Genomic DNA, 18968 nt, shown 5'->3' with positions numbered 1-18968 from the left:
GTACTTAAGTACAGTGGTAGGAAAGGTACTCGATCGTCATGCTTGAGTAGAAGTCTAAAAGTATCTGGTTATAAATGTACTTAAGTACAGTGGTAGGAAAGGTACTCGATCGTCATCCTTGAGTGAAGTAAAAGTAAATGCTATTCATCAAATTCCTGATATTAAGCAAACAATTATTACGCCTGGCGACTTTTTATTTTTATAAATAGTAAGGTACAGAAACCCGAAAAACTACTTTAAAGCTGCAATATGTAACGTCCTGGGGCGACCCGACCAAATTCTCATAGACATAAAAGTCATAGACCTGTCATTCTCATTGCAAGCAAGTCTAAGAAATGGTAGATCTGTTCTATGCTTACCGTTCTAAAGGTTTGATTTGACTTCTTTTACTTTTCTGTTTTGGACACCAGCTTCAAACAGCTGAAAATCAAACATTTTTGCTTTAATGAAAAAAAAATATTTCACAGCTGTTTAAATAAATGATACCATGATTCTCTACATAATGACTGCTTGTTTTGTCACATGAACTGCAATGATGCCAACTATTAGAATTTGACCAACCAGGAAATGGCGGAAGGATTTCTGCATATTGAACCTTTTAGCATAGCCCATTTTGATTGGCTGTCAGCCTGATGGAATACGATGTGATTCATCACACAAGGCTATTACTCTGTCTGCTCCAGGGTTGGGATCAATCGTTTTATTTAACTAGGCAAGTCAATTAAGAACAAATTGTTATTTACAATGATGGCCTAGGAACAGTGGGTTTATTGCCTCGTTCAGGGGGCAAAACGACAGGTAGAAACTAAATGTATACATTCTGCATCCAGAATGACGAAATATATGGTTGTGTTCATGAAAAGAATACATTTAGTGGGCAGGCTGATTGCTAGTGGATATGTGTAAGGGATGTGATGGTGCCCATTTCTCCTCTTTCGACTCCTTTGACAAGGGTGGTAGTTGCGACTCTGCTTTCGTTTATTATGGAGGATCAAATCTGGAAAAAGCTGAGTCGTTTTGGTACGTTTGCTCGTGTTTTTTGTGTATTGTCGGCAGGTTTTCATGCAGATGCCTTTAAGCATGTTGTTTCGCTCCGGAGGCAAGTCTTCATGTTTCTGAATAACAATGAGCAACAGCTAAATGTGCACTTTAAAGGGAGGCACGGGCAGTATTTTGAGTGTGGGGATTTGGAGCCTAAATAAAGGTCTTCGACAAGGTGAGGGTACAAGCGCCAGTGAGGGAAATCGAGGTCAACGTGAGGCAGCAGAGGCTGGGATGGTGGTGTAGAGGAGGCTGCCAGCAGAGGAGGCTGGGCCTAGCCATGCTATAGATGGTGGTGTAGAGGAGGCTGGGTCTAGCCATGCTATGGATGGTGGTGTAGAGGAGGCTGGGTCTAGCCATGCCATGGATGGTGGTGTAGAGGAGGCTGGGTCTAGCCATGCTATGGATGGTGGTGTAGATGAGGCTGGGTCTAGTCAGATTATAGATTGTGGTGTAGAGGCTGGGTCTAGTCATGTTATAGATGGTGGTGTAGATGAGGCTGGGTCTAGTCAGGTCATAGATGGTGGTGTAGATGAGGCTGGGCCTAGCCATGCTATGGATGGTGGTGTAGATGAGGCTGGGGACTCTCTCTCTACCCTTCTCTCTCTCTTTCTCTCTCTCTACCCTTCTCTCTCTGGTCTAGATGAGGCTCTCTCTCTACTCTTTCTCTTGTCTCTACCCTTCTCTCTCTCATGCTACCCTTCTCTGGTCTCTACCCTTCTCTCATCTCTACCCTTCTCTCTCTCTGAGGCTCTCTCTACCCTTCTCTCTTATCGATGGTGGTCTAACCTTCTCTCTCTCTCTCTCTCATACCCTTCTCTCTCTTTGAGGCTGGGCTCTACCCTTCTCTCTCTCTCTACCCTTCTCTCTCTCTCTACTCTCTCTCTCTCTCTCTACCCTAGGCTCTCTTTCTCTACCCTTCTCTCTCGCTGTCTCTACCCTTCTCTCTGGATGACCCTTCTCTCTCTCTAAGGGTCTCTCTCGGGGAGGAGGAGGATGTCTCTCTCTGTCTCTCTCTCTACCCTTCTCTCTCTCTACCCTTCTCTCTCTCTCTCGAGGAGGCAGGGTAACCTTCTCTGGGAGGGGAGGGGCTCTCTCTGCATGCTGGGAGTGATTGGTGCATGCTGGGTGGGGAATTGTTTGAGGAAGGAGGCTGTGTTGTGGAGAGTTAGATATTCACAACTTTTTTCGGTTTGCTATTTCTTGGTGGCATTTTTTGGTTTTCTTCTGTGCATGATTAAGGTAAAAAAATTGTTGTGGTAGAATTAAGTATTTTGTTTTGACTCTCAAAATTACCTGATTTTGGATGGGGATGGCAGCCCTCTAATGGGGATGTGTTAAGGTTGTCACATTAGGCCTGGCTTTAGGTGTTTACTGAAGCTGCTGTCACGGTGGCTCCCAGGGCAGTGGAGGAGATGCCCACTACGAGTAATGAGGTACAGGAGGGTTTTCATGTGGAGCTAAGGTCCCAGGTTTTAGTGGAGGGGATGCCCTACAAACCCCCAGTATTAATGAGGTACAGGAGGGTTTTCATGTGGAGCTACAGCTCCCAGGTAGTGGAGGAGATGGGAGTACACATGAGTGCTGGGGTTCATCTGTGCTAGGGCCCAGGTAGTGGAGGAGATGCCCACTGGGAGTGCTGGGGTTCATGTTGGAGCTGGGCTCCCAGTTAATGGAGGAGATGTTTACTATTGAGAAGTGATGTTCAGGTTGGGGGTGGAGTCTCCTGGTAGTGGAGGAGATGCCCACTTTACTGTTGGAATGTCTGTTCAGGTGGGGCTGGAGTCTCCCAGGTAGTCTGGAGGAGATGCCCACTGGAGTTTAGTGATGTTCTGGTGGGGCTGTCTCCCAGGTAGTGGAGGAGATGCCCACTGGAGTGTGATGTTCAGGTGGGGAGTTTAGTCTCCCTGGTAGTGGAGGAGATGCCCACTGTTGGAATGTCTGAGTAGTGATGTTCAGGTGGGGCTGTTGGAATGTCTCCCAGGTAGTGGAGGAGATGCCCACTGTGAATGTCTGGGTGATGTTCAGGTGGGGCTGTTGGAATGTCTGGGGTAGTGGAGGAGATGCCCACTGTTGGAATGATGTTCAGGTGGGGCTAGTCTTACAGGTAATGTGGAGTGAGATGCCCACTTTGAGTAGTGATGTTCAGGTGGGACTAGTCTCCCAGGTAGTGGAGGAGATGCCCACTATGAGTGTGATGTTCTGGTGGGGCTAGTCTCCTGGAGGAACAGTGGTTGGGGATGCCCACTATGAGTAGTGATGTTCAGGTGGGGCTAGTCTCCCGTGTAGTGTGGGGCATGTCTGTGTGAGCTCTGGTAGTGATGTTCAGGATATGGGGTAGAAGGTAGTGGAGGAGATGCCCACTATGGTTTGTGATGTGGGGTCAGGTGGGTGCTAGTCTCCCAGGTAGTGGAGGGATGCCCACTATGAGTATGATCATAAGCTTCATTGGAAAGTGTCTTTTTCTCCTTGGTTTCTCTGTGGTTTCTTCAATTCAATTTTCTTTTCTCTTTTTGGCTAACATGGAGGCACTAAGGGTAGATTCTCTCAATATTAATGGGGGAAGGGACAGGAATAAGAGGACTTGGGTATTAGAAGTAATAAAGACAGAAAAGGATTAATGTAGTTTTTCTGTACAGGAGACACATAAAATAATGAGGAAAATGAGGTTGACTGGGGTATGTGGTGGGCAGGGGCAGTAAATCTTGCTCAGTCATGGTACTAATTTCACCCAGTGCTGGGGTGGCAAAATTGTTTTCCTCAATTCTTTGGGTGACTGTGTATCTACAGTCAGAGATTGTCAAGGGACAGGTTTTATTGGTCAAGGTGGATGTTATGGGTTTTTTAAAATATTTTTTTTATGTTTATGCTCCTAATGAGGTTACAGAGCGTATTGCTGTATTTGACCAACTAAAGGAAACCTTAAGACAGTGTGATCAAGAGGGGTGTATGGTTTTAGGGGGTGACTGGAAATAGTACAGTGGATTTTACTGTTGATTCTTTCCACTGAAGTTAAGTAATTACCTGCGGTCAGCTACCTGCCTGTCTGGTCTATTAACTGAGTTTGAGCTTTCTGATGTGTGGAGAGTAAGGAATGCCAAAGTTAGGCAGTACACATGGCTAAAAATGAATGAAGGTCGTGTCAGTGCAGCAAGGTTAGACAGGTTGTATGTATCTGAGCAATACTGTAGTAGGGTTGGAAAGTGTGCCATTACTCCTGTGGGTTTCTCTGATCATCATATTGTTACTGTTGATATTCACTTGTCCTGTCCACGAAGGTCATCACCTTACTGATATTTTAATGTTAAATTGTTACATGATGTCATGTTTTGTGACAGATTTTTGTTGTTTTGGGAAAAATGGAGGGGTATAAAAGGGAATGATGAGTCCTTGAGACAATGGTGGGAGGTTGGGAAGGCCCAAATTTTTCGATGGTTTCTTGTCAACAGTATCTGCTCTGTCTCAAACTGAAGTTAAAGAGACTATCAAGTATTTTGAACAGGACATCAAATCTATTGAATTGAATCTGCTCACTCAGAACGACCCTGGACTAGTCATGAACTTACAGGACAAGAGACATGAACTGAGGTCGTTTCTGCATGAAAGAGTGAAGGGAATGCCTTGATTAGGTCTCGTTTCGTATTCCCTCAAGGATATGGATGCTCCTAGTGCTTTTTTTAAACCTAGGACAGTCGACGCTTCAACGTAAACAGATGGTCTGCCTTCGCATCTCCCTGATGGGAAGGTGTTTTATGAATGATATTGAAATGTCGTCTGAACATGCCGTGGATTTCTACTTGGCCCTCTCTAAAGGCTGGAGGATTGTGACTTCTTAAAGTGTACTGAACAGTTGTTACATGGTCTTCCTCAATTGGGACCTGAGCAGAGAGTCGCATTGGCTGACATTACACTGCAGGAGCTGTCCACAGCAGTTATGCAGCTCTCAACAGGCCGAGCTCCCTGGCATGCGATGGTTAACCATCTGAGTTTTATAAGGACTTTTGGGGGTCTATTGGGGAGGATTTTTCAATTGAAGTGGTGTCTGGTGAATCTTTTCATGAGGGTTCTCTTCCTGTATCCTGTCAACGTGTGGTGTTTTTGTTTTTGCCAAAAAAGGGGGATTTGGCTCGTAAAAAATTGGAGACCTGTTGCTTTGCTGTGCGCAGAATACAAAATTGTTTCTAAATGTCTCTCAAACAGGTTGAAAGAGTATCTGGGATTGTTGATCCACAAGGACCAGTCCTACTGTGTACCTGATCGCTCTATTGTTGACAACTTGTGTCTGATAAGAGACGTTTTAGACATTTGCAAACTGTCTGATGTAAATGTGGGTTTACTTTCTTTGGATCAGGAGAAGGCTTTTGATCGTGTGGACCACCAGTACTTGTTTAAAACAATGAAAGCCTTTGGGTTTGGGGATGTTTTTCTGTCTTGGGTGAAATTACTGTATGCTGGAGGCTCGTGTATGGTGAAGGTGGGTGGTGGTTTAAGTTGCCCCATCCCTGTCCAAAGGGACATCAGGCAGGGATGCCCAATTTCAGGACAGTTATATAGTCTGGCGATTGAACCAATGCTTTGTTTTTTAAGAGCGAAGCTTACTGGTTTCTTTGTGCCAGGTGTAATGAAGGGTCCCACGATAGCACTGTCTGCGTATGCAGATGACATGATAGTTTTTATTACAGGGGGTGAGGATGTTAAGGTTCTCTCAAACACTTTAAAGGTGTATGAGGGGCCTCCTCAGCTAGAGTCAATTGGGGAAAGAGTGAAGCGCTGTGGGCAGGTCAGCTTCAGACGGGGTCCACTCCATGGTTACCAGGGGGGCTTCAGATGTGGTCCACTCCACGGTTACCAGGGGGGCTTCAGATGTGGTCCACTCCACGGTTACCAGGGGGCTTCAGATGGGGTCCGGTCCACTCCACGGTTACCAGGGGGCTTCAGATGTGGTCCACTCCACGGTTACCAGGGGGCTTCAGATGTGGTCCACTCCACGGTTACCAGGGGGCTTCAATGTGGTCCACTCCACGGTTACCAGGGGGCTTCAGATGGGGTCCGCTCCACGGTTACCAAGGGGGCTTCAGACTGGGTCCGCTCCACGGTTACCGGGGGGCTTCAGACTGGGTCCGCTCCACGGTTACCAGGGGGGCTTCAGATGGGGTCCGCTCCACGGTTACCAGGGAGGCTTCAGATGGGGTCCGCTCCACGGTTACCAGGGGGGCTTCAGTGGGGCAGAGATGGAATGAAGACTTTGTTTTTTTTTCTAGGCTCCGATGTCTTTCAGAAAAAGAACTGGGAGGGTGTATTGGAGAAAGTGTGTGCCAGACTGTCAAGATGGAAATGGGTGCTGCCCCAGCTGTCTTATAGGGGAAGGGTCCTGGTAGCAAATAATCTTGCTGCTTCTACCCTGTGGCACAGACTAATGATTTTACAGCCACCAAAGGGTCTGATACAAGAGCTTCAGAGAACCCTTGTCAATTTCTTCTGGTCTGGACAACACTGGATTAAAGCTGCATCCCTGTACCTGCCACTGCATGAGGGTGGGCAAGGCCTGGTGGACATTTCCTCTAGGATCACGGCTTTCAGGCTCCAAGCAGCCCAGAGGTTGTTGTACAGAGGCGGTTCTAGCTGGGTTGAAAGCCTACATATTGATGAGGAGACTGGGCTGTTTGGGCTTAGACAAGCACCTTTTCCTCTTAAAGCTGGAGGGGGGTGATTTGACTGGCCTGACTCCATTTTATGAGTCTGTTATGCAGGCTTGGAGAGTCTTTGTCAAGTCCCGTAATGCCTCTTTTTCACAACACTGCCATCCAGTCCCGTGTTCTGGGTTCAGCTAGCCTGCGTTCATGCCTGTTAGGCGTGGGGTGTACCAAGCTGGGTTATCTGATGCGGAGCAGGAGCAGATCGTTGGAGGAGCTGGGAGAAAGAGCGGGGATCCGATCATCTCGCCTACTGAGGAAGGTCTTCGATGAGGTCTGCGACTCCTTGCCAGTGCTTCATCTGCAGTATGTGACTGACACTTCCAATTCTGATCGGTGGAAGGAGGGTCTAGATGATGTGTTCCCTGCACTGATTGTTAGTGCTGCGATGGGGGCATTTGAAGAGGAGGTGGGGACGCTGCTTTCCTTCGATACCCCGGAGCTGGGGGAGTTCAAGGAGCTGGGGGAGTTCAAGGAGTTCTGGGGGAGTTCAAGAGAGGTGGGGAGTTCAAGGAGCTGGGGAGTTCAAGGAGCTGGGGGTTCAAGGAGCTGGGGGAGTTCAAGGAGCTGGGGGGGTTCAAGGAGCTGGGGGAGTTCAAGGAGGTGGGAAAGAAGGCCATGTACAGAATATGTGAATATGTGTAAAGATGTCCCATGCCTCTTCCCTGGAAGGGGTAAAATCGACAAGGTGGGCGGATGTGCTTGGTCCAGGTGCCTCTCCAAAAGGCTGTTGGCGATCATTATACAAACTGCCTATTGATAAGAGGACAGCTGACCTCCAATGGAGGAGAATACATGGAGCTATAGCCACTAACATGCATCTGGTACACCTGGACCCTACTGTTGGGGAGGGGTGTCCATTCTGCATCTGGTACACCTGGACCCTACTGTTGGGGAGGGGTGTCCATTCTGTGTCTGGTACACCTGGATCCTACTGTTGGGGAGGGGTGTCCATTCTGCATCTGGTACACCTGGATCCTACTGTTGGGGAGGGGTGTCCATTCTGCATCTGGTACACCTGGATCCTACTGTTGGGGAGGGGTGTCCATTCTGTATCTGGTACACCTGGACCCTACTGTTGGGGAGGGGTGTCCATTCTGCATCTGGTACACCTGGACCCTACTGTTGGGGAGGGGTGTCCATTCTGCATCTGGTACACCTGGATCCTACTGTTGGGGAGGGGTGTCCATTCTGTGTCTGGTACACCTGGACCCTACTGTTGGGGAGGGGTGTCCATTCTGTGTCTGGTACACCTGGACCCTACTGTTGGGGAGGGGTGTCCATTCTGTGTCTGGTACACCTGGATCCTACTGTTGGGGAGGGGTGTCCATTCTGCATCTGGTACACCTGGATCCTCCTGTTGGGGAAGGGTGTCCATTCTGTATCTGGTACACCTGGACCCTACTGTTGGGGAGGGGTGTCCATTCTGCATCTGGTACACCTGGATCCTACTGTTGGGGAGGGGTGTCCATTCTGCATCTGGTACACATGGACCCTACTGTTGGGGAGGGGTGTCCATTCTGCATCTGGTACACCTGGACCCTACTGTTGGGGAGGGGTATCCATTCTGCATCTGGTACACCTGCATCCTACTGTTGGGGAGGGGTGTCCATTCTGCATCTGGTACACCTGGATCCTACTGTTGGGGAGGGGTGTCCATTCTGTATCTGGTACACCTGGACCCTACTGTTGGGGAGGGTGTCCATTCTGCATCTGGTACACCTGGACCCTACTGTTGGGGAGGGGTGTCCATTCTGCATCTGGTACACCTGGATCCTCCTGTTGGGGAAGGGTGTCCATTCTGCATCTGGTACACCTGGATCCTACTGTTGGGGAGGGGTGTCCATTCTGCATCTGGTACACCTGGATCCTACTGTTGGGGAGGGGTGTCCATTCTGTATCTGGTACACCTGGACCCTACTGTTGGGGAGGGGTGTCCATTCTGCATCTGGTACACCTGGACCCTACTGTTGGGGAGGGGTGTCCATTCTGCATCTGGTACACCTGGATCCTACTGTTGGGGAGGGGTGTCCATTCTGCATCTGGTATACCTGGATCCTACTGTTGGGGAGGGGTGTCCATTCTGTGTCTGGTACACCTGGACCCTACTGTTGGGGAGGGGTGTCCATTCTGTGTCTGGTACACCTGGACCCTACTGTTGGGGAGGGGTGTCCATTCTGTGTCTGGTACACCTGGATCCTACTGTTGGGGAGGGGTGTCCATTCTGCATCTGGTACACCTGGATCCTCCTGTTGGGGAAGGGTGTCCATTCTGTATCTGGTACACCTGGACCCTACTGTTGGGGAGGGGTGTCCATTCTGCATCTGGTACACCTGGATCCTACTGTTGGGGAGGGGTGTCCATTCTGCATCTGGTACACCTGGACCCTACTGTTGGGGAGGGGTGTCCATTCTGCATCTGGTACACCTGGACCCTACTGTTGGGGAGGGGTGTCCATTCTGCATCTGGTACACCTGGATCCTACTGTTGGGGAGGGGTGTCCATTCTGCATCTGGTACACCTGGATCCTACTGTTGGGGAGGGGTGTCCATTCTGTATCTGGTACACCTGGACCCTACTGTTGGGGAGGGGTGTCCATTCTGCATCTGGTACACCTGGACCCTACTGTTGGGGAGGGGTGTCCATTCTGCATCTGGTACACCTGGATCCTACTGTTGGGGAGGGGTGTCCATTCTGCATCTGGTATACCTGGATCCTACTGTTGGGGAGGGGTGTCCATTCTGTGTCTGGTACACCTGGACCCTACTGTTGGGGAGGGGTGTCCATTCTGTGTCTGGTACACCTGGACCCTACTGTTGGGGAGGGGTGTCCATTCTGCATCTGGTATACCTGGATCCTACTGTTGGGGAGGGGTGTCCATTCTGCATCTGGTATACCTGGATCCTACTGTTGGGGAGGGGTGTCCATTCTGTGTCTGGTACACCTGGACCCTACTGTTGGGGAGGGGTGTCCATTCTGTGTCTGGTACACCTGGACCCTACTGTTGGGGAGGGGTGTCCATTCTGCATCTGGTACACCTGGATCCTACTGTTGGGGAGGGGTGTCCATTCTGTGTCTGAATCTCTGGCACATCTGTTTTTACTGTGTCCCAGGTTGGTTGGGATGATTGAACTGATCACTGATTGGTTCTCAACATTGGGAGAGGTTTTCTCTTCCCAACTGTATATATTTGGGCCAAAGTACAGGTTCAGTCAAAAGGGTGTAGTTGTGTTGCTTAATTTTGTGTTAGGGGCAGCAAAATTAGCGATATGGAAGACTCGAAAGAACAGCATTCGGGGACAGGGGTCTGTGGATGTGGTGGGAATGCTGGAGGGAATGTTGGCAGCGAGACTAAGGGTTTGCCTATTATAAACTTGTCAACAATATCGATCTGTTTTTGAGTATATGGGGTATTCAGAGGCTGTTGTGTGTAGTTACTGTGGAGGAGGATTTGGAGTTGTGTTTGTGTAACTGTGGTTTTGTATGAGTATTTATTGTGTGGTGGGCCCCCAGACCCAATAAAGAGTATTTAAAACTCAAACTCTCTCTCTCTCTCTCACTCTCTCTCTCTCTCTCTCTCTACCCTTCTCTCTCTCTCTCTTTCTCTCTCTCTCTACCCTTCGCTCTCTCTACCCTTCCTTCTCTCTCTCTCTCTCTCTCTACCCTTCTCTCTCACTCTTTCCTCTCTCTCTCTCTCTCCCCTTCCTTCCCTCTCTCTCTAGCCTTCTCTCTCTCTCTCAATTCAATTCAATTCAAGGGCTTTATTGGCATGGGAAACATGTGTTAACATTGCCAAAGCAAGTAAGGTAGATAATATATAAAGTGAAATAAATAATAAAAATGAACAGTAGACATCACACATCTCTCTCTCTCTCAGGTGGGTTATATACAGTGAGCTCTAACAGCATTGGGACAGTGACACATTTGTTGTTGTTCTGGCTCTGTACTCCAGCACTTTTGAATTTGAAATGATACAATGACTATGAGGTGAAAGTTCAGACTGTCAGCTTTAATTTGAAGAGGTTTTCATCCGTATCGGGTGAACCGTTTGAAACTGGGAGCAAAAGGTGGGCAACGTGCTTCATTATTGGCTACAGGGATATTAATATGCCTGAGGGGTGGGTGTGACTGGAATTAAAATCTCAACTCTCTGGACTCTATCCCATCATCATCTACACATTAGTCTCTGTAAGATGACAATAACATGACAATTGATAGACTTGAGCCTGGTCTTTAATAGCCTGGAACTAAATGGGTTTTTAGCTAAGTGTTCAGTAATGTGCGATAGGCCTACAGAGATCATGTAATCTGTTATGTGACTGTAATTCAGCTAAGAGTATAATTAGTGATATCAATTAAGATTAGATTGGTGAATTACCTAAAACAAGGAGCACCACCTGCATTCCAACAACTGGGGAAAAAAGTATCTCAGGTGTGTCTTGTGAAATAGATTTGATCTGAATGAGAATAACCTGTGTTTCTAAAGGTTCGCTCCCCTCTCCCTGCAGATTGAGGAGATAGTGACTCGTATCCAGGATGAGACTGAGGGCGTTCCCATCAGAACTGTCAAGAGCTTCCTGACCAAGATACCCAGCGTCGTCACAGGTGAGAGTGCAGCTGCGGCCCGGCGTGTGCGTGTGTGTGGGTGTGTGTGTGTGTCTGCGTGTGTGTGCGTGTGTGTGTGTGTGTGCGTGTCTAGCCAAGGCACCACCAAATAATTGATGGCCACTCTTATGATTCATCCCGTCTCAGGATCTATTACCTTAGTGGGCCATGAGCAGAGAGGCCTATCGATAAACACTACACACACACACACACACACAGGCACACATAGAACCACAGGCCAGAAATCGAATAAACGATGTGGAAGGAAGCGCTTCTGTAGTCATTGCTCTCTCTCTCTCTCTCTCTCTCTCTCTCTCTCTCTCTCTCTCTCTCTGTCTCTCTGTCTCTCTCTCTCTCTCTCTCTCTCTCTGTCTCTCTCTCTGTCTCTCTCTCTCTCTCTCTCTCTCTGTCTCTCTCTCTCTCTCTTTCTTTCTCTCTCTTTCTTGCTCTCACTCTCTCTCTCTCTCTCTCTCTCTTTCTTTCTTGCTCTCTCTCTCTCTCCTGCTCTCTCCTGCTCTCTCTGATCTCTCTCTCTCTCTCTCTCTGATCTCTCTCTCACTCTCTCTCTCTCTCTCCTGCTCTCTCCTGCTCTCTCTCTCTCTCTCTCTCTATCCCTCTTGCCTTTTCCAATGCAGACAGCTCAAGCTTTTTATACCGGGGGAGGTTTATATTGAGTAAATAGTAACTACAGTTTATTCGCTCTGTGGTCTACCTCTGCCAAAGTAAAGAAAAGCTTACACCTACGTTTGTGTGTGTGTGTGTGTGTGTGTGTGTGTGTGTGTGTGTGTGTGTGTGTGTGTGTCTCTGTCTGTCTGTCTGTCTGTCTGTCTGTCTGTGTTGTTCGTCTTCTATAACAGTCCTCTCTGTCTCTTGTCTCTACCAGGTGCAGACATAATACAGTGGCTGATGAAGAACCTAGCCATTGAAGATCCAGGTGGGTGAAATGCATTTTTTGGAGCTTTGTATTCAATGGCAATTAAAGAATGTATTAAATGTTTGATAGACCCTGCAGGGGCTCCCGAGTGACGCAGCGGTCTAAAGGCACTGCATCTCGGTGGTGTCACTACAGTCCCTGGTTCGAATCCAGGCTGTATCACATCCGGCCGTGATTGGGAGTCCCATAGCGCGGCGCACAATTGGCCCAGCGTCGTCCGGGTTTGGCCCGGGGTAGGCCGTCATTGCAAATAAGAATTTGTTCTTCACTGACATGCCCAGTTAAATAAAATAAATCAAAGTATAAATAAAAGTAACCCTTAATAGATTATAGCATCTTTGTCATTGTCTCTTCCTGGTTACTGTACATGGATATAGTTCAAGAAAATGTGCTTTGTGTTTAAATACTGAAACATCTTAATAAGCAGGCGGTAAAGACGCCAGACAGACGCTTTATAAACTATTACTGTCACGTGTGTTTACATGTAAGTAAATCGCTGTGTCACATTCTTTACCTTGCCCACGTAGCTGAGGCCATCCACATCGGGAGTCTGATTGCTGCTCAGGGATATCTCTTCCCCATCTCTGATCACGTTCTGTCACTCAAAGACGATGGAACCTTCTATCGCTTCCAGGTGAGCAGTAGGACCATATAAGGCAGCTTCCAGGTGAGCAGTAGGACCATATAAGGCAGCTTCCCGGTGAGCAGTAGGACCATATAAGGCAGCTTCCAGGTGAGCAGTAGGACCACATAAGGCAGCTTCCCGGTGAGCAGTAGGACCATATAAGGCAGCTTCCAGGTGACCAGTAAGGAATATTCTCCCGTTAACAGCTAAAAACATAACATTTCATACATCTCTGCACTGAGTGAAACTGTACCAACGTGACCAGTTGTTCTCCCCATGCACATGTAGGCCACTTCCTACTCTCTTCCTCATGAGAGATTTAAAAAATGAGAGAGCAAAGACAGACATGGACAAGTGCTGTTTTGTGTTAATCTAGATGAGAGTAGGTAGAACAGTAGATGATTGAGTCTGCAATACCAACATGTTTCAAGCAGACCACCATAGTCCCTGTGCCCAAGAACACAAAGGTATCCTGCCTAAATGACTACAGACCCGTAGCACTCACATCTGTAGCCATGAAGTGCTTTGAAAGGCTGGTAATGGCTCACATCAACACCATTATCCCAGAAACCCTAGACCCACTCCAATTTGCATACTGCCCAAACCGATCGACAGATGACGCAATCCCAATCACACTCCACATTGCCCTTTCCCACCTGGACAAAAGGAACACCTATGTGAGAATGCTATTCATTAACTACAGCTCAGAGTTCAACACCATAGTACCCTCAAACTCATCACTAAGCTAAGGATCCTGGGACTAAACACCTCCCTCTGCAACTGGATCCTGGACTTCCTGACGGGCCTCCCCCAGGTGGCGAGGGTAGGTAGCAACACATCTGATCCTCAACACTGGAGCTCCCCAGGGGTGCGTGCTCAGTCCCCTCCTGTACTTCCTGTACACCCACAACAGTGTGGCCGTGCACGACTCCAACACCATCATTAAGTTCGCTGACTACACGGCGGTGGTAGGGCCTGATGACCGACGATGATGAGACAGCCTATAGGGAGGAGGTCAGAGACCTGGCAGTGTGGTGCCAGAATAACAACCTATCCCTCAACGTAACCAAGACTAAGGAGATGATTGTGGACTACAGGAAATGGAGGTCCGAACTCTCTCCTATTCAAATCAAACTTTATTAGTCACATGAGCCGAATACAATAGGTGTAGACCTTACAGTGAAATGCTTACTTACAAGCCCATAATCACTTCACCCCTACCTACATGTACAAATTACCTTGACAAACCTGTACCCACGCACATTGACTCGGTACCAGTAACCCCTGTATATAGCCTCATTCTAGTTATTTTATTGTGTTATTTAAAAAATATATATGTATATTACTTTGATTTAGTTAGTAAATATATTTTCTTAACTCTGTTTTCTTAAAACTGCATTTTTGGTTAAGGGCTTGTAAGTAAGCATTTCACGGTAAGGTGAACCTACACCTGTTGTATTCGGCGCATGTGACTAATACAATTAGATTGGATTTGATCTAGGATCAGGTGCCATATAATCCACATAATGTTTATTCCCAGGAGGCTCGGAGACCTTCGCAGAGGAAAAACAGAACACTGAGTATGTTCTAAATGGCAATTTATTCCCTATACTGTATAGTGCACTACATTTGACCAGAGGTGTGTGGACCCTTGTCAAATGTAGTGCACTACACAGGGAATAGTGTGTCATTTGGGATGCGACACAATGCCATTTCAACTCCTGCCTACTCCACTCGCTGTGCAGATTACACGATAGCAATAAATGAATTTCATGACAGCCTCTTTTTTAAAAATCTGTCTGGAGTTTTCACAGCATGACACTCGTGTGCCTCTTGGAAAGCAGTCTACTGTATATGCCTTTCTGTTGAATCAACTATATATCTTTACAAACTGACAGATTTTTTTTTTACCATTAAGTTATTGACTAATATTGTCCCCATGCTTACCAATAATGACTTCTCTGCACACCTCTCTTCGTCCTAACTTCTTTCTATTCCTCTCCTAACTATTCCTCCCTTCATCCTCACTCCTCTATCTAAACTTCTCTCCGTTCTCCATCCCTCTTTATGACTCCCAGGCTCCATATTTCTGGCCTTCTAACTGCTGGGAGCCAGAGAACACAGACTATGGTAAGTCCATAGAAATGGAATTACTAGAACAGAAGAACAGAGATTCCCCTTTCAAAGCAATGCTCTGTGACGGTTGGAAATTCTATGTCTATGGTAAGTCCATAGAAATGGAATTACTAGAACAGAAGAACAGAGATTCCCCTTTCAAAGCAATGCTCTGTGACGGCTGGAAAGTCTACGTCTATGGTAAGTCCATAGAAATGGAATTACTAGAAGAGAAGAACAGAGATTCCCCTTTCAAAGCAATGCTCTGTGACGGTTGGAAAGTCTACGTCCATGGTAAATCATTCACTATAGGTAGTAATGGGAAAGAAATACTGTAACAGAAAATGACTCGAGTGAAAGTTGCTAAAATATACATAAGTATCAAAAGTAAAAGTATAAATAATTTCAAATTCCTTGTAGTATAAGAGACCCAGAAGGCACAATTGATTTTGTTTTTTAAAAACATTTATGGATAGCCAGGGGCACACTTCAACAGTCAGACATCATTTACAAATGAAACGTGTGTTTAGTGAGTCTGCCAGATCTGAGGCAGTAGGGATGACCAGGGATGTTCTCTTGATGAGTGTGTGATTTAGACAATTTTCCTGTTCTGCTAATCATTCAAAATGTAATGAGTACTTTTGAGTGTCGGGGAGAAATTTAAGGAGTAAAAATTACATTATTTTCTTTAGGAATGTAATGGAGTAAAAGTTAAAGTTGTCAAAAAATATAAACAGTAAAGTACAAATACCCCAAAAAACTGCTGAAGTACTGTGAAGTACTGTGACGTACTGTGAGGTACTGTGACGTACTGTGAAGTACTTTACACCATTGACTATAGGGGCTAGAAATCCTAACACTTCATCCTATATGACAGTGTCCCCATCACAGCTCTCGGAACAGTCACAACCAGGAGACTCATCAACTCCAGGGTAACCTTATAAGTAACGACAGCTCTCAGAACAGTCACAACCAGGAGACTCATCAGCTCCTGGAGGTCGGAACTAAATCTGAACAGGGACTAGGAGTGGGTGATGAGGAGGGGAGGGGGAGGGATGGGAGATGAGGGAGATGGGGGGGGTTTAGGGATGGGAGATAAGGGGGGTGTTGGAGGGATGGGAGATGAGGGGAGGGGGTGTTGGAGGGATGGGAGATGATGAGGAGGTGTTGGAGGGATGGGAGATGAGGGGGTTGGAGGGATAGGAGATGAGGGGGTGTTGGAGGATGGAGACGAGGGGGTGTTGGAGGATGGAGATGAGGGGGTGTTGGAGGATGGGAGATGTGGGGGTTGGAGGGATGGGAGATGAGGGGGTGTTGGAGGATGGAGACGAGGGGGTGTTGGAGGATGGAGATGAGGGGGTGTTGGAGGATGGGAGATGAGGGGGTGTTGGAGGATGGGAGATGGGGGTGTTGGAGGATGGGAGATGTGGGGGTGTTGGAGGATGGAGATGAGGGGGTGTTGGAGGATGGAGATGAGGGGGTGTTGGAGGATGGGAGATGAAGGGGGGTGTTGGAGGATGGGAGATGAAGGGGGTGTTGGAGGATGGGAGATGTGGGGGGGTTGGAGGGATGGGAGAGGGAGAGAGATAGTGATGGATGGATGGATGGATGGATGGAGAGATAGGGATGGATGGGGAGAAAGAGAGATAGTGATGGATGGATGGAGAGGGAGATAGATTGGGATGGCTGGATTGAAGGGATTTACAGAACCACTGATAAGGCTCAGTCTTAGGTCTCTCTCTCGCCCTCTCTTTCTTTCTCTCTCTCTCTCTTTCTTTCTCGCTCTCTCTCTCTCTTTCTTTCTCTCTCTTTTCTTTCTTTCTTTCTCTCTCTCTCAAATCAATTCAAGGGGCTTTATTGGCATGGGACATGTGTTAATATTGCCAAAGCAAGTTAACAGTTCTCTCTCTCTCTCTTTCTTGCTCTCTCTCTCTCTCTCTCCATATATCTCCCTCTCTCTCTCTCTCTCTCTCTCCATATATCTCCCTCTCGCTCTCTCTATCTCTTTCTTGTTTCTCTCTCTCTCTCTCTCTCTCTCTCTCTCTCTCTCTCTCTCTCTCTCAATTCAATTTCAATTCAATTCAAGGGCTTTATCTCTCTCTCTCTCTCTCTTAACAGTAAACATCTCTTTCAAAACAGTCTCTCTCTAAAATCTAAATATGGGTTGTAATTCAATTTCAATTCAATTCAAGGGCTTTATTGGCATGGGAAACATGTCTTAACATTGCCAAAGCAAGTGCTATGCTAGACAACATACAAAGTGAATATATAAAGTGAAAAACAATGTGTTAAGTAATTATCTTTTTTTTTGTTTTCTCCAATGATTTATCTTTTTTGTTTTCTAATTGTGCTGTTGTCCTGGGGCTCTGTAGGGTGTGTTTGTGTTTGTGAACAGAGCCCCAGGACCAGCTTGCTTAGGGACTCTTCTCCAGGTTCATCTCTCTGTAGGTGATGGCTTTGTTATGGAAGGTTTGTGAATCGCTTCCTTTTAGGTGGTTGTAGAATTTAACGGCTCTTTTCTGGATTTTGATAATTAGTGGGTATCGGCCTAATTCTGCTCTGCATGCATTATTTGGTGTTTTACGTTGTACACGGCGGATATTTTTGCAGAATTCTGCGTGCAGAGTCTCAATTTGGTGTTTGTCCCATTTTGTGAAGTCTTGGTTGGTGAGCGGACCCCAGACCTCACAACCATAAAGGGCAATGGGCTCTATGACTGATTCAAGTATTTTTAGCCAAATCCTAATTGGTATGTTGAAATTTATGTTTCTTTTGATGGCATAGAATGCCCTTCTTGCCTTGTCTCTCAGATCGTTCACAGCTTTGTGGAAGTTACCTGTGGCGCTGATGTTTAGGCCAAGGTATGTATAGTTTTTGTGTGCTCTAGGGCAACAGTGTCTAGATGGAATTTGTATTTGTGGTCCTGGTGACTGGACCTTTTTTGGAACACCATTATTTTGGTCTTACTGAGATTTACTGTCAGGGCCCAGGTCTGACAGAATCTGTGCATAATATCTAGGTGCTGCTGTAGGCCCTCCTTGGTTGGTGACAGAAGCACCAGATCATCAGCAAACAGCAGACATTTGACTTCGGATTCTAGCAGGGTGAGGCCGGGTGCTGCAGACTTTTCTAGTGCCCGCGCCAATTCGTTGATATATATGTTGAAGAGGGTGGGGCTTAAGCTGCATCCCTGTCTAACCCCACGACCCTGTGTGAAGAAATGTGTGTGTTTTTTTGCCAATTTTAACCGCACACTTGTTGTTTGTGTACATGGATTTTATAATGTCGTATGTTTTACCCCCAACACCACTTTCCATCAGTTTGTATAGCAGACCCTCATGCCAGATTGAGTCGAAGGGTTTTTTGAAATCAACAAAGCATGAGAAGACTTTGCCTTTGTTTTGGTTTGTTTGGTTGTCAATTAGGGTGTGCAGGGTGAATACATGGTCTGTTGTACGGTAATTTGGTAAAAGCCAATTTGACATTTGCTCAGTACATTGTTTTCATTGAGGAAATGTACGAGTCTGCTGTTAATAATAATGCAGAGGATTTTCCCAAGGTTACTGTTGACACATATTCCACGGTAGTTATTGGGGTCAAATTTGTCTCCACTTTTGTGGATTGGGGTGATCAGTCCTTGGTTCCAAATATTGGGGAAGATGCCAGAGCTAAGTATGATGTTAAAGATTTTTAGTATAGCCAATTGGAATTTGTTGTCTGTATATTTGATCATTTCATTGAGGATACCATCGACACCACAGGCCTTTTTGGGTTGAAGGGTTTTTATTTTGTCCTGTAACTCATTCAATGTAATTGGAGAATCCAGTGGGTTCTGGTAGTCTTTAATAGTTGATTCTAAGATCTGTATTTGATCATGTATATGTTTTTGCTCTTTGTTCTTTGTTATAGAACCAAAAGATTGGAGAAGTGGTTTACCCATACATCTCCATTTTGG

General features: G+C 46.7%; 1 protein-coding gene across 1 annotated transcript in view; it reads left to right on the top strand.

Annotated features, from left to right (window-relative positions):
• The window catches only part of LOC115116056 (regulator of G-protein signaling 6-like), a 146439-nt gene that overhangs the window by 96079 nt on the left and 31392 nt on the right, over positions 1–18968 (top strand). The window contains exons 2-5 of the mRNA XM_065009426.1: positions 11243–11339; positions 12223–12273; positions 12801–12907; positions 14977–15028. Of these exons, the coding sequence (XP_064865498.1) occupies positions 11243–11339; positions 12223–12273; positions 12801–12907; positions 14977–15028 (307 nt within the window). The remainder of the gene's footprint in view (positions 1–11242; positions 11340–12222; positions 12274–12800; positions 12908–14976; positions 15029–18968) is intronic.

Source organism: Oncorhynchus nerka, linkage group LG24 (assembly GCF_034236695.1).
Source record: "Oncorhynchus nerka isolate Pitt River linkage group LG24, Oner_Uvic_2.0, whole genome shotgun sequence".
NCBI classification, from domain to species: Eukaryota; Metazoa; Chordata; class Actinopteri; order Salmoniformes; family Salmonidae; genus Oncorhynchus; species Oncorhynchus nerka.
The sequence above is the reverse complement of the archived record's forward strand: the minus strand, read 5'-3'. Positions and strand labels throughout refer to the sequence as shown.